The sequence below is a fragment of the Musca domestica genome, unplaced genomic scaffold (assembly GCF_030504385.1).
Source record: "Musca domestica strain aabys unplaced genomic scaffold, Musca_domestica.polishedcontigs.V.1.1 7, whole genome shotgun sequence".
In the NCBI taxonomy this organism is placed as follows: domain Eukaryota; kingdom Metazoa; phylum Arthropoda; class Insecta; order Diptera; family Muscidae; genus Musca; species Musca domestica.
The window spans coordinates 24,524,907-24,548,868 of NW_026712383.1; the positions used below are offsets into that span (position 1 = coordinate 24,524,907).

General features: G+C 35.6%; 2 protein-coding genes across 3 annotated transcripts in view; one reads left to right on the forward strand and one right to left on the reverse strand.

Annotated features, from left to right (window-relative positions):
- Positions 1 to 23,962, forward strand: part of LOC101899204 (muscle M-line assembly protein unc-89) — a 293,843-nt gene that overhangs the window by 10,985 nt on the left and 258,896 nt on the right. The window lies entirely within an intron of this gene.
- On the reverse strand, positions 2,416 to 13,203 carry LOC101895482 (synaptic vesicle glycoprotein 2A). 2 transcript variants are annotated; one of them, XM_005183584.4, is made up of 8 exons: positions 12,801 to 13,203; positions 12,561 to 12,722; positions 4,115 to 4,277; positions 3,855 to 3,976; positions 3,180 to 3,748; positions 2,834 to 3,120; positions 2,645 to 2,772; positions 2,416 to 2,572 (listed from the first exon to the last, which is right to left on the reverse strand). In XM_005183584.4, the coding sequence occupies exons 1-8, from the start codon at positions 13,033 to 13,035 to the stop codon at positions 2,538 to 2,540; spliced, it is 1,701 nt and encodes a 566-aa protein (XP_005183641.1). In that variant the 5' UTR covers positions 13,036 to 13,203; the 3' UTR covers positions 2,416 to 2,537. The 2 variants fall into 2 exon arrangements, with proteins under 2 accessions (XP_005183641.1, XP_005183642.1); XM_005183585.4 differs by having other exon boundaries at positions 2,834 to 3,117; positions 12,801 to 13,199.

Genomic DNA, 23,962 nt, shown 5'->3' on the forward strand with positions numbered 1-23,962 from the left:
ATAATCACGCTAGAGTCAAAACGAATAAAGATAGGAAGCTAAAATTTTGAACAGATCAATATTTTGTCAATGTCGAGAATGAGCTATGTCGGCCAAGGTTATCGTATAGCCCCATATAATGGTGCCTCCCGATATCCGCTATTTTGATGGTTGTAGCCAAAATTTTCAATGGAATTGCCTGAAATTATACACAAGGAGTTCTTTATGAATACTTTAGCCTCTAGAAGAGAATTGTGTATAAAGGTCCACGATATCGTATATCCCCCATATAACGGCACCTCCCAATATATATAGTATTTGTTTTTTTATGACTTTAGACACATTTTTCAATGGAATTGTCTGCAATTCTACAGAAGGAGTTCTTCGTGAGTACTTTACCTCCTGGAAAAAAATTATATAAGTCCACGATATAGTGGTTCCTCCCGATATTCGGTTTTTTTGCTAATTTTTGCGACGTTATTCAACGGAACGGAATTGTCCGAAAATCCATACTAGAATTTATTTCTAAGCTGTTTACCCCCAGGTATAGAAATGTATATATAGGTCTACAATATCGTATAGCCCACATACAACTGAACAACCACAGCACCACAACCCCCCCCCACCCCCTACACCACAAGGTGGTCAGGGTATTATGTGTTTGTGCATTTGTTTGTAACAGGCAAAAGGAAACGAGATAGACCCATAGTTCCTTTTGATGATCTGCATAGAATCACATTCTGAGTCGATTTATGCATGTCCGTCCGTCTGTCCGTCCGTCCGTCTGTCCATGTATTTTTGTAAACAAAGTACAGTTCGCATTTATTGTCCTATCCAGATGAAATTTTGCACAAATCAATTGTTTGGCCAAAGGACGAACTCAATTGAAATTAGAGATAATCGGTCAAAATTTAGATATAGCTCTCATATATATCTTCGTCCGATTTGCCTTTTATTGTGCACCAAACATGTAATATTGCCCAAATGGGATGAAATTTGGCACTTACGACCGGATCGAGTCTAGAAGCTAGTATGTCAAATTTGGTGAAGATCGGTTCAGATATAGCTATGGCTCCCATATATATATTTCATCCGATTTGTTATTTTTGTCCTCCGCAGCCGTTATATGCACTCTGTAACAACAATATTTGGGAAAATTTATCAAATACAGCTCAGAAATACATTTGCTAAATTTTATCGAGATCGGTTTAGATTTGGATATATCTCCCATATATAACTTCGTCCGATTTACCTTTTATTGTGCATCAAACATCTAATATTTGTCTAAATGGGACGGAATTTGGCACTTACGACCGAATTGAGTCTAGAAGGTAGTATGTCAAATTTGGTGAAGATCGGTTCAGCTATAGCTATAGCTCCCATATATACTGTTCATCCGATTTGTCATATTTGTTACCCACAGCCGTAATATGCACTCCGTAACAACGATATTCAGGGAAATATATGAAAGACAGTTTAGAAATATCTTTGCCAAATTTTATCGAAATCGGTTCCGATTTAGATATAGCTCATATATATATCTGTATCTGATTACAAATTAATTTTGCACCAAATGGACAATACTAGTCCGAATTTAAAAGATACAAATGCTTCGGCATATTTAGTCCTTTCAACTTTAAATTATAATTATAATCATAGCGTGTATGATTGATTCTCCCATAAAAACTTTTAATTGTTATGCGGAGCTCTACTAAAATAGCAAAGTGGTGTAGGGTCTCATGATGTCGGCCCCGCCCGACTTTAGGACTTTTTTTTACTGGTTTTAAGATTTCAACAGAATTTTTAACAGATTTTATTTATTTATTTTTTTGAAAATGGCCAAATTCGTTCGGAATAGTGGAGGGTATTCAAAGTTTGTCCCGGCCGAACTGACAGCTTTTTCAGGTTTTTTTTTTTTTTTTTTTTTGAAAATTGATGTTTTTTGTATTTCAAATGATTGGTCTTAATCTGTCAACTGGGTCCCAGGGAATGTAAAATTTTTTATACAAAAAAATTCACATAACTAAAGAAATAATAGTAATATCTTCCCAAAAAAAATGCTTATATGTGGACCTGTCTTTGGAATTGTCCCCCTAACATCCTAGTCTGAGTTATTGGAAGTTTGAAGATCCTTGCTTCATTTTTCAACCTAATCGTCTGAAATTTGTCATTTTGGTTTCTGAAGAAAAGAAGATGCTCGATACTTTTTATTTTTGAGCTTCGAACGCCTACCAACTCAGTTACAACCAAAGTTTTTCCAATGAAAGTTCGACCAAACACAATTATGTTTTATTTTTTCCAGAGTATAAGCCATTGGTTGGGCCGATCTTTTCCATCATTGGAAAAACTTTGATAATAACGTAGATGGTTGGCGTTCGAAGCTCAAATATTCAAAAATGCCGAATATCTTGACCAGGGAGTCTTTTTTTGTCCAGTAGCCCGGCTGAAATTATTGCCGATTTATTTTTTTTTAAATTCACATCAAATTTGAATTTATTTTTCTCTATGAACTTAAATAATACTTTGTTGAAGACCAGGTACTAATTTTGAAATCCAATTCAAATAGGCAATGTAAACACCAAACCACCACAAGCTGTTAAAGAAAAAGGAAAACGTATTTCTTAATGCATTTTCAATATTTTTCAATTTCCTATTTTTAACTTACCTATGATCACCAGAGTTATTATGGCAAATATGCCATTGCAATATGGCTCCAGCATGGCCGATATTAAATTGGAGGCCACAATGATACCCACACGTCCCATGGTCAAACCTAAACTGGCAGTTTTGCCCCTGAAAAGAAAATTCCAAAAACTAAATTTTTGCCATATTTCTCGCTAGAGATTATACTCACTTCAAATGCGTTGGCACCAAATCCACCAGGGCTCCGCACATAATGGACATCGAAAGACCCGGTAATAGAATATATAAACAAAACAGCACCAAGAGCCCGGTGGTGTTTGTCACCACATGTAGCAGTAGACCACACACCGCACCCACCGCCAATGCAGCCAGGAGTACATTTTTCCTACCCAAAGGATTAAGGAGGGCTCCTTGTATGGAAAAGCCCACAAAAAAGGCCAAGCCCACCACAATGTTGTCCACATAGGTTTTGGTGGCAATGGTGTCGTCACAGGCCTGCTGGGATAAAATTTTTTCCTTAATTATCTTTTAGAAAATTGTATCGAAAGAGGACCTACAGTCTCCCCCACACTGGTGGCATTCAGGGCCGACATCCTATCCCTGGCGTACGAGTCTTCCAATTTCTCACAAATTGTTGAGCTAACATTCTGATCATCCCCCGCCGAACGATTCACGATTTCCGGAAACCAAATCTGCATGCCGTTGGAGGAGAATAACATACCAAACATGGCACTCACCGCCAATATGACATTTAGGCCATGAGGTTTATGGAACAAGGGCAAGGTGGCCTTCCAAATATTCGAGATGAAACTACAACCCCCAGCTCCGGAGACCAAGGCAGCATCTGAAATTTCCTCCGGTTTTAAAATAACATTTGGTGTCTTCAACACCATTTCCAGATCCATGCCGGTATTAAGTCGCGATACATAATTCAAGGCCTTTACAGCCTCATCATGCCTACCCTGGGCCATCAGAAATAGTGGGCTCTCAGGGAAGACCACTAACATTAGGGCAGCAATAAATCCCGGCAACATACTCAGCAAAATAATTAAACGCCATGGACGAAATGTCAGCGAGGAGGATATTTCCCAGGACCAGTCGGCAGACAGGACCCACCATGAAATTGCTGAAAATACACAAACATACACACACATACCAATACCAAATTTATTAAATTCCATTTCATTCATGTTTATCCGTCCTATCCCATCCTTCATTTGCTTCATTCTTACCGGGCACATAAATGGCCGTTACGCTCACAAACATTGTGGAATAATTTATGGCCACCGCTCGATATTTGTTACTGGTAAATTCACCCAAATACGGATACAGCCCCGAGGAAACACCACCCAAACTATAAAAGAGCAGAGATAATAAATTATTTTTGTGTCCTTTTTTTCGGTGGTCAGCTTTTTATCATTGGTTGTGCTTTTTTCTCCACCTTCCTTTTTTTTTTTGCTGGTCTCATGTAAAATTTATCTCCGCCACTTACCTGATGCCCATAAGGAAATTGACAAAATTAAATACCCATATGTTGGAGACAAACATGGATATCAATTGGAGAGCATTTGTTATGAACATGGCCCACATCAGCACAGTGCGACGTCCCAAAATATCACAGACATATCCGCAGAGATACGTAGAGAGGACAATGCCTGAAATAGGGAAATACTTAATTTATAATATATAAAAATGGAAAGAACATTAAAGGGCTAGGGATAGGTCGGCACGAAAATAATTTTAAATATATAGGGTGATTTTTTAGCTATTATATTTTAGCCTCTATCTGGTTTCTAGTTTGCTTTTATCTGATTTAAAGCGCTTCCTTACGTTTCATGTTTTGTTTCACTGTCAACCCTCTTCAGTTTTAATATATTAGCCAAGCATCGTCTTACAAACGAACTACGCTGTTAGGAGAGTTCTCGGACGCCCTGAAGCTCAGCGGCGAAGCTCATATTTGGTCCAATGGATATGTAAATCAGCGTAATTGTCGATTTTTCAGTAAAGACCAATCAGAAGCTACCAATGCAACCAGAGAGAAAAGACAGCTCTAGTCTTGTAAAAACTCTCATTTTTATACCTCCCACCATACATAGTATGGAGGGTATATTAAGTTCATCATTCCGTTTTGAAATAATAATTTTAGACCCAACAAATATATATATTCCTGATCCTGATCAGCGTAGAATTCTAAGACGATTTAGCACTGTTCGTCCGTCTGTTGTAATTACGCTAGAGTCAATACAAATAAAGATAGGAAGCTAAAATTTTGCACAGATCAGTCTTTTGTCTGCAGGCAAGCCAAGTTCGAAGATGGGCTATATTGGCCCACAATTTTGTATAGCCCCCATATAAAGATACCCCCGATATTCGATATTTTGACGATTTTAGCCACATTTTTTGGTGGAATTGTCTGAAATTCCACACTAGGAGTTCTTTGTAAGTACTTTATCCCCTGGAAGAGAACTATCTATGTATATAGGTCCACGATATCGTATATTCCCCAAATATATCGGCACCCTCCGATATTCGGTATTTTGATGATTTTAGCGACATTATTTACCGGAATTGTTTCCAAATTGGTATTTGAAGTTCGTAATACTATAGCATAAAACAGAAAATGGGTCATGTCTTCGTATAGCCCCCATACAACGTTAGCCTATGACGGAAAATTGTCTGTGCAGGTCCACGTCTTCGTATAGCCCATTTTTTTAAGGGTCATCAGCTGAAGAAACTTGGATTGTTTAAAAAATATTTTTTCAAGGACTATCAATTGGAGAAACGTGGATTTAAAAAAATAAATATTTTTTGACGAACATCAGCAAAATAATTTTTTTAAGAATATTTTCTAAAAACTATTTGTTGAAGACCAAAAGACCAGGAAACATGGAGTTTTAAAGGGGATTTGGTTTAAGAATCCCCAGACCACAAAAACGTGGATTTTTTAAGAATGTTTTTTTCAAGGACTATCGGTGGAAGAAAGGACCATCAGTTGAAGAGATGCGGATTTCTTAAAAATATTGTTTCAAGGACCTTCAGACCAAGGAACGTGGATTTTTTAAATATTTTTTTTCATGGACCTTCAGACCATAAAACATATTTTTTTAAAGAATTTTTTTTTTTTCAAGTTTCATCAGTTGAAGAAACATGGATTTTTAAAGAATATTTTCTCAAGGACGCACAGACCAAGAAACGTGGATTTTTAAAGAATATTTGTATACCCCCAGCCGTATGGCTACAGAGGATATGTAGACCCTAGGATTTTTTGGACCAACTCCGTTTCAGGAAATTTGGAGCCGATCTAGCGATGCCCGTCCGTCAGTCTGTCTGGCTGGCTTGTGCGCACGATAACTCTCGAAGGGAGTATCCGATTAGATCCTAACTTGGTACATCTTCAAATTATTGTCAAATTTGGATCGAGTTCGGAGATGAGTAATATCGGTCCAAAAGTTCAACATTTTAACAGAAAATAATTTACCTCATAGAACAAGAAAGGATTATGAAAATGGTCAATATTTGTCCATTCATTATGTACCTCCCACACAAAAGGTTAAAATTTTGAATATTCATAAATATTATAAAATGTAAAACAAAAGTCCGATTGTCTTCAAATTTCACTCTCACTAATATGTTTATCAACACAATATTTGATGGGAAGATGGTATATAGCGAGCGACTCCTTTAAGTACTTCCCACACAATAGGTTGAAATTTTTAATAATTGTAAGTCTTAAAAATGCCAAATAAGCATCCGATTCTTTTCAAATTTTGTAAAATCCCAATCTTTGTATCGGTGCTAGGTCAGGTGCGAAAAATAAAAAATATTGGTCGACTCCATTATATACCTCCCCCGCAAAGGGATAAACTTTTTTATAATCTCAACGCTTATAAAATTGGAAATTCCAAATTGTACACATCCCAATATTTTTTATTAACACAAGATCTGCTAAGAAGACCATTCCTTCAAGTACCTCCCCCACAAAGGGTCAAAATTTTAAATAATTATATTGAATAATTATGTATATGAAACACGAAATAAACATGTCATTCTTTTTAGCTTCTCACATGCCAATATTTCCACTAACACAAGATCTGCATGAAGATGACAGATATCGGTTTAAACTTGCGAAACAAGTAAGAGATGTTTTTTTAATTGGATATTTCTAAATATATCTCTCAACCAGACACTGATTTTAATATCGATATAGTGGTCGATACATACACGTTGTAATATTTATGTCAGACTTAGGTCGAATACGAAATGGACGATATATCCCCACTCCTTAGGAACCATAAAAACGCACGGCTAAGGGTATACATCTCTCGGAAAACCGTACTGTGGTTTGCTACGATCCCGTTTAAAGTTAATTTTACCTATATTTTGAAAAAGTCTCCCCATTAGTGAAACGCTTGAGGGTTAAAATCTGGAACTAAAATAATCTTTATTAATGCCGAAGTCACAGTATATATAAAATGTAAGCATTCCAAGGAATCTTAATCTATTATTGGATTAAAATTTAGGGTTCACTTTTTTCAAAACGGCGAATTTGCTAGATTTTTCCGAAATGTGTATTTTTGAGTAAAAAACTTATATGAACCTCATGTACCGCATTCCTCCACTAATTTTTATACCCTACACCACATAGTGGTAAGGGTATTATGTCTTTGTGCATTTGTTTGTAACATGGAGAAGGAAACGAGATAGACCCATAGTTACTTTTGAGAACCTTCATAGAATCACTTTCTGAGTCGATTTATGCATGTCAGTCCGTCTGTCCGTCCGTCCGTCCGTCTGTCCATGTATTCTTGTGAACAAAATGCAGGTCGCATTTATTATCCGATTGAGATGACATTTTCCAAACAATATTTTTTTGGCCCAAGGACGAACCCTATTGAAATTGGTGAGAATCAGATCAAATTTAGATATAGCTCCCATATATATCTTTATCCGATTTCGGGTTAAATGTGCACCAAATGGCCAATATCAGCCCAAATGGCCCGAATTTTGGCACATGTGACCGAGATTAGCCTTAAAGCAAATACAACAAATTTGGAGAAAATCGGTTCAGAAACAGCTATAGCTCCCATATATATATATTCATCCGATTTCGGGTTAAATGTGCACCAAATGTCCACTATCAGTCCAAATTACCTGAATTTTGGCACACCCAACCGAGTTCGGCCTAGAAGCAAGTATATCAAATTTGGAGAAAATCGGTTCAGATATAGCTATAGCTCCCATATATATCTTTCATCCGATTTGGTGTTTAAGCCTCTCACATTCGTAATATGCACTCCACAAGAATGATATTTGGTACCAGATATAAGATACAGCCCAGAAATAGCTGTTTGTAATTTTATCGAAATCGGTTCAGATTTGGATATAGCTCTCATATATATCTTCATCCGATTTCGGGTTAAATGTGCACTAAATGGTCAATATCAGCCCAAATCACCAGTCTAGAAGATAATACGTAAAATTTGGAGAAACCCGGTTCAGAGATAGCTATAGTTCGTAAAATGCACGATAGAATTAGATAGATTTTGATTTTGTACCAAATATCTCATAGAGCTCTGAAATGCCCTGTATAAATCTTTTTACGAGAGCTCTACTAAATATACATAGTGGTGTAGGGTATCATATAGTCGGCCCCGCCCGACTTTTGAGCTTTCCTTACTGGTTTATTGTATTTTTTTTTTTTTTTTTTTTTTTGAAAATTGTTATTTGCGAAATAAACTAGAATTATGGCTCTTTGAGACTATTTTAATACATTTCAATCAATTGCCATTCACTCTTTGGTGCTCTGCTGGCAGGTGTAAAAATACTGGTTTTTTGAAACAAAAATGTAGTCGCCGTTCTAAACGGGAAATAGATTTGAAGCATTGGCTCGAGCGAAACTAGTTATTGATGGTGCAATAAATTCTTGAAATCACCCATAATTGTCAACATACATGTATAATAAAAGCATTTCGTAGCATTTTTTTAGATATATGAGACAAATATTAGACTCGTTATTTTGAATGAGAATAATGAATAAAATTAAAGCAACGTAATGTGTGAAAATGTTTAAAAGTCGGACATATACTGCACCCTAAATATGAATGCAGTATGTTCCTATTGGTACGGCTATAACTTCGTATATTACAAAACATTTTGCCAGCCGTTACTCTGCATAGTAAATCTTATATTTTTTTTCGTACAATTATAGTGCATATATTCCAACCAGCTCCATATCTTAATTCCAGATACAAAAAGAGATGTCAATATCAAATTTGAGAATTCCAGCCCTATCGATTCACCAATTACCCAATTTATTACCACTTAGTACTTTTCGAGCAAACGAGCATATACCAACAGCGACATCCATTTCAGGATTTCAGCTCTATTCCTTTTGTCACTACCAAATTTAGTACTATTTAGAACTTTTCGTACAATTACAGTACACATTTTCAAAAATACCTCCACATCACAATCCTGGATATCAACAGATACCTCATTATTAAATTTGAAAGTTTCAGTCCTATACTTTCACCCAATATCAAATATAGCACTATTTGGTACTTTTCTTACAATTATAGTACACATTTCCAAACCACATTCAAATCTTAATTCCAGATACCAATAGGGCCCACAATATAAAATTTCATTATTTCACCCAATATCCAATTGAATACCATTTAGTACTCTTCGTACAATTATAGTACACATTTCCAAAACCACCTGCATATCGTTACCGCAGACACCAAAAGTAAGATCTATAACAAATTTCAGGATTTCAGCTCTATTCCCACACCCGGTACCATATTTAGTACTTTTAGTACAATTACAGTACACCTTTTCAAAAACAGCACATCAAAATCCCAGATATTAGCAGAGTCTTCAATATCAAATTTATATACTTTCTCTTCAACCAATACCAAATATAGTACTATTCAGTACTTTTCGTACAATTACGGTACACATTTCTGAAACCATCCCCATATTCCCAGGCTGCACATGAGAAGCGACTCTAATACCAAATTTCAGATTTCAAGCACTGTCTGCTCACCCAATACCAAATTGTACCAAATAAATATAGTACTATTTAGTACTTTTCGTACAATTAAAGTGCACGTTTAAAAAACAACCTCTTTATCACAAAATTATCACCAGCAGGGACGCCAATACAAAATTTCAACATTTCTGCTACATCCGTTCACTCTTAATCAAACTTCCAAATCTAGTAAATTTAGTACTTTTCGTACAGATAAAGGATGCCAAAAATCAAACTGCGCCTAAATATCAAACTGCGGAATTATATCTCTATCCCCCCTCCCAATATCAAACATTGTACCATTCACTATATTTAGTACATTTGTAGTACACATTTCCCAAACCACTGCCACATGTCCAGGCTGCAGATGAACTGCGATCATTTTAATAAATTTCAGATTTGAAGAACTTTCAGTTCCCCAATTCCGAATTTATTTATTTAGTGCTCTTCGTGTATTTGTAGTTCACATTTCCAAACCCATGTTTATGTAACAAAGCGACAGAGACCCAAATACAAAATTTCAAAATTCCAGCTTCTGCCATTCACACCCAACCAAACTGTTCCGAATTTAGCACTATTTAGTACTTTTCGAGAAAAATATAGGATGCATTTTCAAACCACCACCAAATCTTAGAATTGTATCTCTATCCTATCTCCAAGTAGACCTATCTACAGTACACATTTCCGAAACCACCTCCATATGTCCGGACTACACATGAACAGCAAGTACAAATTTTCAAAACTAATACATCATACCGTCCAATAGAAATCTAACTTTCGGGATTCCAGCTCTATCGGTTCACCCAAAATGTATATTGTATCAAGTACAGGGTTGTCCATATTCGACGGACCTTTGGGCCCATTCCAATCGACGAGACTTGTCCGCATTCAACATTCTTTGCGTCAATTGAATTTTGTATGGGAACAAATGCAAATCAATGCGAATAATCCGTTGTAAAGTGGACCGAGCCATGCCCAACTGCTGAGAACGGCGTTTTTGGGATGTTCTTGGGGACCTCTCAACACTGGCTCGTACGAATTTCCAAACGTCCTACAATGCAATAGTAATTTTATTTCTCTCCCAAAACTGAAATTGTACCAAATTTAGTACTATTGAGTACTCATAAGTACGAAAATTTTCAAAACAACCTACATTCCTCTGTCCTAGAAGGCAATAGTATTCTCAGTTTGAAATTTCAGAATTTCCTCCAAATTAAAATCAATTTAGTACCATCTAGTACTTTTCGTACACATGATTATAAATTTTGAAAACTTTCTCCATATCCCAATCCAACTCACCGTCAGTAGTGTTAACTTCCAATTTCAGGATTTCAGCTCCATTTGTTCTTCTAAATTCAAATTGTACTAAATTTAGTACCATTTAGAATTCCAACTATACCCGTTCACCCAAAATTTAAATTGTAACTAAATTAAGTACCATTTACTTCTAAGTACGATTTTATAAAAACAACCTACATTCCTCAGTCCTAGAATGCAATAGAATTCTTATTTCTAAATTTTAGAATTTCAACTCTATTGGTTCATCCAAATTGAAATTGTACCAAATTTACTACCATTTAGTACTTTTCATGCACATAAGTACAAATTTCGAAAACTTCCTCCATATCCCATTCCTACACCAATCAAATGTTAATTTAAAATTTCAAGACTCCAACTCCATTGGTTCCTCAAAATTCAAATTGTACTAAATTTAGTACCATTTAGAACTTTTCGTATACATGAGTACACACTTCCAAAACTACCTGCATACGTTGACTCTACTTCTCAACCTTGATTCCCATTCCAAATTTCAAGTTTTTAACTCTAAACGTTAATGGGTTCATGAAATGGTACCAAATATAGTACATTTTAGTACTTTTCCTAAACTTTTAGTGCAAATTTCCAAAAACCCTTTGGTATATCTAGCATATACTTTATGAATGATTCCCATTCCAAATTTCAAGTTTTTACTTCTAACCGTTCACATGATACGAAAAGTTGCCAAATATAGTACATTTTAGTACTTTTCGTACACTTATAGTGTGAATTTCCAGCAACACTTTGGTATATCTGTCACGTGACCCTCATTCTAAATTAAGAATTCTACTTCTGTTGCTTCTTCAAATACAAGGGGCGCAATATTTAGTACCTTTTAACACTTTTGGTACCGTTCAGGTATGAATTACCAAAAACCCAGCCTTATCTGACCCATTCGGACCAAGAGTGACCCTCACCCAAAATGTGACCTATTTTAGACTTAGCCAGCTTTACTTGGCACCTTCGGACCTTTGTCATATCTATCATACACTCCATCAGTGACCCTCATTCCTAATTTCAGAGTTATAACTCTACTGCTTCCTTAAATACGAAGGGTACAATATTAAGTATCTTTTAGTACTTTTCGTGCCGCTCTAGCACGAATTTCCAGAAACCCAGCATTATCTGACACCTTGGGAGCCAGAATGACCCTAACCCAAAATATTGCCTTTTTTAGTCTTGGCCAGCCTTATGTGACACCTTTGGACCTAGAGTGACCCTCACCCCAAATATGGCCATTTTTTATGTGGAAATTTTAAAAATTAAAGTAGGTATCGAAAAAGTCGACAAAAAATTCTGAGAAAGCCAAATATCGTATGGCACACTTAAGCATGACAACGACGGTACGTCGAGGTACTGCATTCACGACCAAAATAAACTCCATTTGCATCAGTCCTTTGTTATTGTTAGCCCTTGACACATCCCTCTCCTTTGTGTGCTCACTTTTATCACTCCTTGTTTTCCTCCTCTTATCTCATTAATTATTCACAAACTTTCCGCTTTCTTTCCGACTGTCTTTAACGTAATCGTAACTTAACATCATCTTTGCCTTAACCATTAATTACCTCGCATTCACTCACTCACTCACCTGTAACACATGCCGCCATCATGACACCCTTTTCTCCCTGAGTCATATTGAATTCGCATTGCGAAGAAATGCCAATAATGCCCACCGCCAGCTGAGCTGCCATTGAGGTGAGAGTCAGAAGACCGCTGTTGAGCAGCATTAACCAATTGAATTTGCCAAAACCTGAAAAAAACCAAAGTCGTAGTTTCCGAAAATGGGTCGGGTGTCATCTTGGAATTTTATTTATTTATCGCCTCTTACCCAAAATATTCAAAATCTCATTATAATCCCAGGCATTGGGCGCAGCAGAACCTTTCGGTTCGAGGGCAATAAAACTGTCAGGTGCATTATTGTTATCTGATGCTGGTGCGGCGGACATGCCTTCTCCTTGTCGCTGATTGTCACTTATCATGGCATTATCGGCAGCATCACTTGCCATCGAAGAGGTGGATGATGTTAAGGGGCGTGACTGTTTACTGCCATCAGAGAACTGCATTTTTTGATGGTTCCCTCTTTTTTTCTTTGGCTTGGCTTCTTCCGCAGCTGTTCGTTCAATTCAATTGGCGCGCACGGAATTCCGTTTGTTATTAACAGTTGTAAAGTTATTTTGTTTATAAGTCGGATTTTATTCAAAACATTTACTTATATTTAAGCATTTCGTTCGCCTCTTCTTGCATTGTAATTGATCGTTTAACATTGCTAGCAGAGCAAAACACAAGATTTAGCCAGGCCCACTATTAAAAGGCAAGCGGAGAGAGTGTTTCATGGAAATTCTTGTCAGACAGCTTTTTATACCCTACACCACATAGTGGTAAGGGTATTATGTCTTTGTGCATTTGTTTGTAACATGGAGAAGGAAACGAGATAGACCCATAGTTACTTTTGAGAACCTTCATAGAATCACTTTCTGAGTCGATTTATGCATGTCAGTCCGTCTGTCCGTCCGTCCGTCCGTCTGTCCATGTATTCTTGTGAACAAAATGCAGGTCGCATTTATTATCCGATTGAGATGAAATTTTCCAAACAATATTTTTTTGGCCCAAGGACGAACCCTATTGAAATTGGTGAGAATCAGATGAAATTTAGATATAGCTCCCATATATATCTTCATCCGATTTCGGGTTAAATGTGCACCAAATATCCACTATCAGTCCAAATTACCTGAATTTTGGCACACCCAACCGAGTTCGGCCTAGAAGCAAGTATATCAAATTTGGAGAAAATCGGTTCAGATATAGCTATAGCTCCCATATATATCTTTCATCCGATTTGATCTTTAAGTCCCTCACATTCCTTCTATGCACTCCACAACCGTGATATTTGGTACCAGGTATTAGATGGAGCACAGAAATAGCTGCTTTAAATTTTATCGAAATCGGTTCAGATTTGGATATAGCTCCCATATATATCTTCATCCGATTTCGGGTTAATTGACCACCAAATGGCCAATATCAGCCCAAATGGCCCGAATTTTGGCACATGTGACCGAGATTAGCCTTAAAGCAAATACAACAAATTTGGAGAAAATCGGTTCAGATTTGGATATAGCTCCCATATATATCTTCATCCGATTTCGGGTTAAGTGTGCACCAAATGTCCACTATCAGTCCAAATTACCTGAATTTTGGCACACCCAACCGAGTTCGGCCTAGAAGCATGTATATCAAATTTGGAGAAAATCGGTTCAGATATAGCTATAGCTCCCATATATATCTTTCATCCGATTTGGTGTTTAAGCCTCTCACATTCGTAATATGCACTCCACAAGAATGATATTTGGTACCAGATAAAAGATACAGCCCAGAAATAGCTGTTTGTAATTTTATCGAAATCGGTTCAGATTTGGATATAGCTCCCATATATATCTTCATCCGATTTCGGGTTAATTGTGCACCAAATGGCCGATATAAGTCCAAATGGACTGAATTTTAGTACATCGGACCAAATTCAGCCTAGAAGCAAGTATATCAAATTTAGTGAAAATCGGTTCAGATATAGATATAGCAACCATATATATGTTTCATCCGATTTAGAGTTTTAGTCACATACATTCGTAATATTCACTCCACAACCGTGATATTTGGTACCAGGTATTAGATGGAGCACAGGAATAGCTGTTTTAAATTTTATCGAAATCGGTTCAGATTTGTATATAGCTCCCATATATATCTTCATCCGATTTCGGGTTAAATGTGCAGTAAATGGTCAATATCAGCCCAAATCACCAGTCTAGAAGCTAATACGTCAAATTTGGAGAAACCCGGTACAGAGATAGCTATAGTTCGTAAAATGCACGATAGAATTAGATAGATTTTGATTTTGTACCAAATATCTCATAGAGCTCTGAAATGCCCTGAATAAACCTTTTTACGAGAGCTCTACTAAATATGCATAGTGGTGTAGGGTATCATATAGTCGGCCCCGTCCGACTTTTGAGCTTTCCTTACTGGTTTCCTACTGTCTTTGTTGCTGCTGCCCTGCTGCAATGTTAGCTGGCTTGTTTATGATGTAAACGATCTGTATGGTGTGGTCGTCACTTATTGTCTTAATGTTCAAACAATCGTGACAAGATCACAAATCTGTAGCCGGTTTTTTCGTTTATGTTCAGAATCTATTGTTGTTATTTGAAGCAGCGGATTTTCTGTCAGAGGTAACAATTTTGCAAATTTCATGATTGAAAATGTTGCCAATGTCAATGACATATTTTAGTGGGAGATTTAAGGACGGGGCTATATAAGATATAGGATAGGTGGTAAATTTGTGGAAAAAATATATTTCGAAATATCGAACATATGTGTCGGGCGGGGCCGACTATATGATACCATACACCACCAAGCGCATTTAGTAGAGCTCCCGTAACACAAAAAGTTTATATTGGGAATTTATGTGAAGTAGATCCTACCGACTACGAATCTCATTTGAATGCGTATTATGTATTAGGGAAATGTATTATACATATGGTGGACAAAATGAAGTGGATGAAGATGTATATCGAAGGTATATACATATCTGAACCGATCTCGATAAAAACTGGGAGAGGTATTTTGGAGCTATATCTGATGTTGTGAAGTGCATATTATGCATGTGAGGGACTTTAAGACCAAATCCGATGGAACGTATAAATGGGAGCTATAGCTATATCTGAACCGTTTTTTTTTCAAAAATGAAGTACATGCTTCTGGGCTGAATTCCGTCCGAAGTGCCAAAATTCAGCCCATTTGGGTTGATATTAGCCATTTGGTGCACAAAAAACCTGAAATCGGGTGAAGATATATCCGGGAGCTACATCCAAATCTGAACCGATCTTGACAAAATCGTAGGCACTTATTTCTGAGCTGTATGTGATATCTTGTACCAAATCTGGTACCAAATATCAATCAATGCATTTTACGCGTGTGAGGGACGTTAAACCCTAAATCGTAGGAAACATATATGGGAGTTATAGCTGTATCTAAACATATTTTCACCAAATTTGAAGTCCTTGCTTCCGGGCCGAATTTCGTCGGAAGTGCAAAAAATCAGTCAATTTGGCCATTTGGTGCACAATAAATCCAATATCAGATAAAGATGTATGTATGGGAGATATATCCTAATCGGATCCGATCTCGATAAAATTTGACAGAGGTACTTTTGGGCTTAATAATTTATCTGGTACCATATATAATTATTGTGGAGTGCATATTACGCATGTGAGTGACTTTAACACCAAATTGGATGTAGCATATATATGAGAGCTATAGCTATATCTGAACCGATTTTCACCAAAATTTGAAGTACTTGCATCTAGACTGAATTCGGTCGGATGTGCCAAGATTCAGTCCATATGGGCTGATATTAGCCATTTGGTGCACAATAAAGCTGATATGGTAAAAAGATATGTATGGGAGCTATATTCCCTGATTCGATTTCGATCAAATTTGGCAGAAGTATTTTTAAGCTCCAAAATCCAAAAAACTTCCCTCTGATAAAATTCACCATATTTTCCATCACTAATTTGTTGTAACTTCTCAGGCGATTATTTTTTTTTTTTTTCGTTGTTTTTTATTAATCTTCTTCTTTATGCAAAAAATTAATTTAATATACCTTATATGAGATTGTTTGAAATCAAAAATACAATGGATACGATATGAGTTATATTTTTACTTAAAATGGTCATGCTATCACACACAGGGTGCTATCAAAAAAACCACCTCAAAACATTAACACCAATCACCTCAAAACATTTTAAATATAACACAATTTGTAATAACCACGAAACCAGTTTGCCAATGCGGCCAACATCATCTGCCATACCCTGTAACGTTTGATCGATTATTTCGATTAAAAATAGTTCATTTGCATTTTAAATTAGTTTGTTGCTGTTTCTTCTCGTTGTTGTTGTTGTTAATGTTGTTCTTGTTGTTGTTGCGTTTTAATTTTGATGTGAGCAAAATGTTTTTATGTGCATGTGCATTGTTGTTATAGTTGTTGACTGCCATTGTTGCTGTTGTTGCGCTGACTACCTACTCTTATTGTTTGTAACTGAGTACACAGAGAAGAGAAAAAACACTGACCTTTACCATTAGCCGTATTAAATGAGAGTATATGCTAATGCCATTTATACATCGACTACTAATTTTGCTGTTGCTGCTGCCGTAACACTCATATTAAATAATTCATTAGTTTTCTTAACAAGAATATGTATATATGAAATTTTTAGTATATATATGCGTATATACTTACAGTCGGACAGGGTTATAAAGAAATCCAAGGGATCAACATTAGTAAGGTCCCCAAATCTTAATTAGAACGAGAATTTAGTTATTTGCGAAGTGTAAAAAATTCGTTACAGAATGTGGTTTCAATGCTTTTAATTGTCATAATTTTCGTGTTCTACTGTATATAAATAAAGCTACTATGGTTGTAGTAAAAAGTATTAACTGAAACGGGAGAGAACTACATTAAACCCCATAACTTGGGATTATTTTGCACAAAAATGTTAAAAAGTTAAATGTAAAATTGTTGGGAATATGGGATGTACGTATGCTCGGGTCCTGAGAGAAAAACACATTATTAGGAGATGGAAAAGTGTAGAGTGATGAGTAACTGACTGGCAGGTTCATCAACACCCAGGCAACACGGTTGAAACTGGAATCTTTAAATGTAGAACTATGATGGTGTGGTAGGGTTGTGGCGGGGTTTTTGGATATTCGAACTATATGAGTACAAAAACAAAATAACACAATATAACCACTACCCTTTATGATACCCTACACCATTTCGCCAATTTAGTAGAGCTGCGCATAACAATTAAAAGTTTTTTATGGGAGAATTTAATTATACACGCTATGGTTATAATTATAATTAAAAGTTCAAAGAACTAAATATGCCGAAGCATTCGTATCTTTTAAAATCGGATAAAAATATATATGGGAGCTATATTCAAAACTGAACCGATCTCGATAAAATTTGGTAAAGACATTTCTGAGCTGTATTTGATATATTTCCCTGAATATCGTTGTTACGGAGTGCATATTACGGTTGTGGGTAACAAATATAACAAATCGGATGAATAATATATATGGAAGCTATAGCTATATCTGAACCGATCTTCACCAAATTTGACATACTAGCTTCTAGACTCAATTCGGTCGTAAGTGCCAAATTCCATCCCATTTGGACAAATATTAGACGTTTGGTGCACAATAAAAGGTAAATCGGACGAAGTTATATATGGGAGCTATATCCAAATCTGAACCGATCTCGATAAAATTTAGCAAAGGTATTTCTGAGCTGTATTTGATATATTTCCCCAAATATTGTTGTTGCAGAGTGCATATTACGGCGGCGGTGGGCAAAAATAACAAATCGGATGAACAATATATATGGGAGCTATAGCTATATCTGAACCGATTTCGATCAAATTTGGCATACATATTTTCAGATCTAATTTGGGTGAATATGCAAAATTCCATACAATTCGGGCTGATATTACACGTTTGGTGCACAATACAAGGCAAATCGGACGAATATATATATGGGAGCTATATCTAAATTTTGACCGATTATTTCCAATTTCAATGGGCCAAACAAATGATCTGTGCAAAATTTCGTCTGGATGGGGCAATAAATGCGAACTGTACTTTTTTTACAAAAATACATGGACAGACGGACGGACGGACATGCATAAATCGACTCAGAATGTAATTCTATGCAGATCATCAAAAGGAACTATGGGTCTATCTCGTTTCCTTTTGCCTGTTACAAACAAATGCACAAAGACATAATACCCTGACCACCTTGTGGTGTAGGGTATAAAAAGTATCTGTCAGCAGATGTATACCTTCAGCCAATGTTCGATTATTGAAATATATTTTGACTTCTGTTAGGATTGTTGACTCTCTATGGAGTAGGTTCCGAAGGGATTGGCCAATATTGCCCATTTCTATAGGATCTAATAAAATATGATATAAATATTGCGACGTTAGGTATTGGTTACTTCCTTCACTTTATATGAGATATGTAATAAATTTTAGAAAATTTTAAAATGTGAGTGAGGTACCATATATAGTCGCCGAAGTATTCTTTTTTCATACTTCATCAAATACAGATAAAGATATTGATATCGAACAATTATATCCCATATTAAACGAAATCATAAATTCGGATAAATTCCATATTGACCCCAGATTTTCGGAGAAAAAATTTAGATATAGCAATTTGTAAACAATCGCTGACTTTTTTTTCGCTAATTATGACAGATAAAAGTATTGAAAATTGTGACCCTTTGTGCGTGAGATACCAGATATATATCATCTTCACAACAGATCTTGTGTTAGAAAAAAGAGCGCTTGACGCTTATTTCGTTTTTTTCGATCGATTCGATCTCTACCAACGTTCTCTACCATCTTTATAACAGATCTTGTGTTGATGGAAATATTGAGACGTACCAAGTCTGAATGGAATCGGATGTTATGCTTCAAAATATACAAAATTTTGACCCATTCTGGGGGACGTACCAAAAGCAGTGGGCCGATATATTCCATCTTCACAGCAGATCTTATGTGAGTAGAAATTATAGGATGTGTGAAATACGAAGACATCCGGATTTTATAATCGTTCTTGGTTATTTTGGTTATTCATTCATATTTGTGGGGGAGGTACCAGAAGAAGTGGACCGATATAATCCATCTTCAAATTAGACCTTTGGTTAATAAAAATATTTTAATGTGTGTAATTTGAAGACAATCGGACTCTTACATAACATTTTATAAAAGTTATAATTATTTAAAATGTTGACCCTTTGTGGGTGTTACTTGATGGAGTGGGTCGATATTGCCAATTTTGGCAAGTGACGCAGCACTGATACAAATTTTAGTAAATCGGATTATCCTATCTTTTTCTGTGCAGTGGAATATTTTTTTTTTAAATTTCGAACTCTTGTTAGCGTATATTCGAAGGAGTGGGCCTTTAAAAATATTTAAAGTCGAGAGGAACAGTTATATGGGGGATATACCAATACCTCTAGCTCTAGACCTCTAGAAACATTTTTCTGGATGGAGAGAGCAGACCTACCGAGAACCTCAATTGTCAAGTTTAAGCTAATTTGATTGGAAATTCTGGCAGAAACTTTCAAAATACAGAATGTCGGGAGGTACGGTTATATGGGGGCTTTACCAATTAATAGACCTCTAGGGAATATTTTCTTGCATGGAGAGAACAGCAATTATCAATTTTCGTCTCATTTGGTTGGTAATTGTGGCAGAAACATTCAAAATGCCGAAAATTGGGAGGTACAGCTATATAGGGGCTATACCAATTAGACGTGAATTAAACATTTTTTGCAGGAAGAAAACTGACCTACCAAGAACCCAAATTGAATGGAAATTGTGGCCGAAAACCTTCAATGTACCGAAAATCTGGAGGTACCATTCTAAGGTGGCTATACCTAAGCGTGGAACAATGTAGTCAATTTTCAATACTAATCAGCCTGCATATAAAATAAACCTTTGCGCCAAATTTTAAGGTTATAGATTAAACGTTGTGGACGCTATCATGTTCTCAACCGATTGTCTGATGGACGAACATAGCTAAAGTGCCTTATAGTTTTATTATTATTCCTATTCCGGAATGACAATTTTAATATACCCTCCTAGTATGGTAGAGGATTTTAAAAAGGAACTAGAATTTCGAAATTTATGATGGTACACTAAATGGTACCATTTCGTACTATGTGAACGGAAATCTTGATCTTCAAATAATAAATAATTTGGCGACTAGGGTTGATATTAGCAGGTGGTTTTGGCAATGTGGACTAAGTGTAAGAACTGTACTAAAGTTACTAACGTTCAAACAGTTTGCCATAGGGTAAACAGATAAAGCTGGGATTTTGAAATTTTGTATTGAGGTCCCTGCTGGTGTCAGGTTTGTGGTAAGGAGGTGGCCTTGAAAATGGGTACTGCAAGTATACGAAAAGTACTAAATTTTACTACATTTCATACAAATTGGTATTGGTTAAACAAATAGTGCTTGAAATCTTAATTTTGTGTTGGATTGTTAATATTTAGTACACAAAGAGGTCGTTCTAGAAATACGTTTAATAAGTGGAAAAAAGTAAAAAAAATGGTACGAAATTTTGTACATAGCAGAGGAAAAAAAGTAGAATTGTGTAATTCACCATGAACTTTTAAAGAGGAAAATTGGGGAATGCGTACTGCATCGTGTGAATTTCGAAATCCGTACCATAACTTGTACGAAAAGTACCAAATGGTACTATATTTAATATAAATATAGGAATAGACTTAAAGTAATGAATTTTGCTAACTTTAGTAACTATGGGTTGGACAATGGATTCTTTTTTTTTTTTTGAAATACGTGCTATATGATGTGTGAAAAGTGCTAAATTCGAATGAAATTTTCCTCGGAATTCTTGCATTTTAGGTATCTTGTGTATTCTGCAATGTTGCAGATGAAAATACGAGGAATGTTTCAGCCCTCAAGCGAGTCAACAAAGGGGTTTCTTTGTCTAAAACGAAATTTTATTTTAATTTCAAGCATCAACTCCAAAAATGTCCAAGGAAAAATTTATAAAAAATAGGGAATATTTTTAGGGTTTTTGGGATCATTGTGAAATTTTTTTGATATGCAATGGAAATAGAGATTTATCTTCTTTGGTGACTTACGTTGAAATTTAATGAAGAATACCTTGGTCTAAAATCTAAAATGTTGGTTTGTAGGTGAAATATAAGATGTGGTATTTTATATATCAAATATTAATGATGATTTGCAATATATTTTCGGCTTACACATTTCTTTTGTTAAGAATTTGTTGTGATTTAAATTTTATTTAGAGTATATGTTATTTTCTTTTCTCCAAAAAAAAAATAGGTATTTTTTTACTGCCCTTCTATAAAATCCATAAATTTTTCAAAAAACCTTAAAAACTCCACTATTATTTTCCATAATGTTCTTGGAAAAATCCTTAAAAATCCACGATTATTGTCCTTATAGGCCTTGGGTAAAGTTCTAAAAATTCACTATTAATGTCCTTATAGTCTTTCGGAAAATTCTTAAAAGTCCACTATTATTGTCCTTATAGTCCTTGGGAAAATCCTTGAAAAATCCTTAAAAACTCTACGATTATTTGCCTTAATGTTCATGGAAAAATCCTTAAGAGTCCACGATTATTGTCCTTATATTCCTTATGTAAATGAGAATAGATTAAAATCTCCCTCTTCGATTATCAACTCTTTTTCTGTTATTCTGTTATGAGAAAAGAAAACCAACCGAATGGTTTGGCTGTTGATTCAATTCTGATTTTATTTCAAAAATATGTTTCTTAAGTGCTACAAATACGAATCTATCTTAACCTAATCGCAGCCACACAATTATTCGTATCTATTCTAATATTGAATGGAGAACATTGCAGGGCTGCTTGTCATTTCATTCTAGTGGTGTTGTGCATCTACTAAGCGCATCGATATCTGTTCGTGTGGGTCATAACCTTTTTTATCTGATACATTATGCGTCAGCGCACAAGATCACCGAATTGTTCACATGTGGTATTTTATGTCGGCTCGGAAATATGTAATTATTGAATATTGATTGTTTATTGCTAGATTTCCCAGCGCCTCAACCGCACTCAAAAGTATGTACAAAGTATTTTCTACACCTTGGATAAAGTCCTTAAAATTCACGATTAGCGTCCTTGGGAAAAATCTTTAAAAAATTCACGATTATTGTCCTTATAATCCTTGGAAAAACTCCTTAAAAATTCCACGATTATTGTCCTTATAGTCCTTGGGTAAAGTCCTAATAATTCACGTTTAATGTCTTTATAGTCTTTGGGAATAATTCTTAAAAATCCACAATTATTGTCCTCACAGTCCTTCAGAAAAAAATCCTACGATTCTTGTTATTATAGTCCTTGGAAAAAATCAGGATTATTGTCCCTATAGTCCTTAGAAAAAAATCCCTAAAGGACCTACGATTCATGTTCTTTTAGTCTTTGGGAAAAATCCTTAAAAAATCCACGATTATTGTGCTTATAGTCCTTGGGAAAATCCTTTAAGAAACCACGATTACTGTTCTGATAGCCCTGGGACAAAAAAAGAGTTATAAATCCATTATTTTGCTCTGGTTCTTGAGAAAAATATTTATTTTAAAAATCCGCTATTATTGCCCTGATGGTTGTCCTTGAGAAAAAAGTTTGTCAAGAATACCCGTAGTCCTTTACAAATAATCCTTAAATGTCTACGATTATTGCCCTCAAATATGTATGTATTTAAATCCAGAATTATTATTTCCTTGAAAGTCCTTGGAAAAAAATCCTTTAAATTCTTCTCATAAAATATTTAAAATTTTTTTTTTCCGAAATCTCATAAAACCCCTCAACTGGTTCAATCCCATATATTGCCATTATCATTTATATTTCAATAGTTTTTCCCTATTGTTCTTTTCTCCATTCAACAAAAAGTCACCACAAAACTGTTTCGAAAATTATCAAAGGTATTTTAAATTATTCGGTAGCTTCTTGCTGTTGTTGATGCTCAGGCTGCCTCGATTCAGGTAAACTAACAAGGTATAGCCAGCCAACCAACTTACAAATATTTGTGGACGAAACTTTTGGCTGAGTCCTTTTTTGTATGCAGTGCAGTGTTACTAAGGTTTTTCGTTGTTGTTGTTTTGTTTCTTGTCACACCCAGAGGCTAGGTGCAAACGACCATTGTTGCTTGGAATTCATGTGTGGGCATGTGAAAACTTTCGAAACTTTTCACAAAACTATTTTGTTTAGAGCGGGAGAGGGAGAGAGAGAAAACCTGTAGTTTAGCTGATGTTATTTTTTTTCTTCTTCTTCTTCGAACAAGAATATACCTTTGCTTTGTGTGTCTGCCTGTGTGTGTGTGTGTGTAAATTTAGTTGGAAGTCAAGCAAAGGTGTTGAAT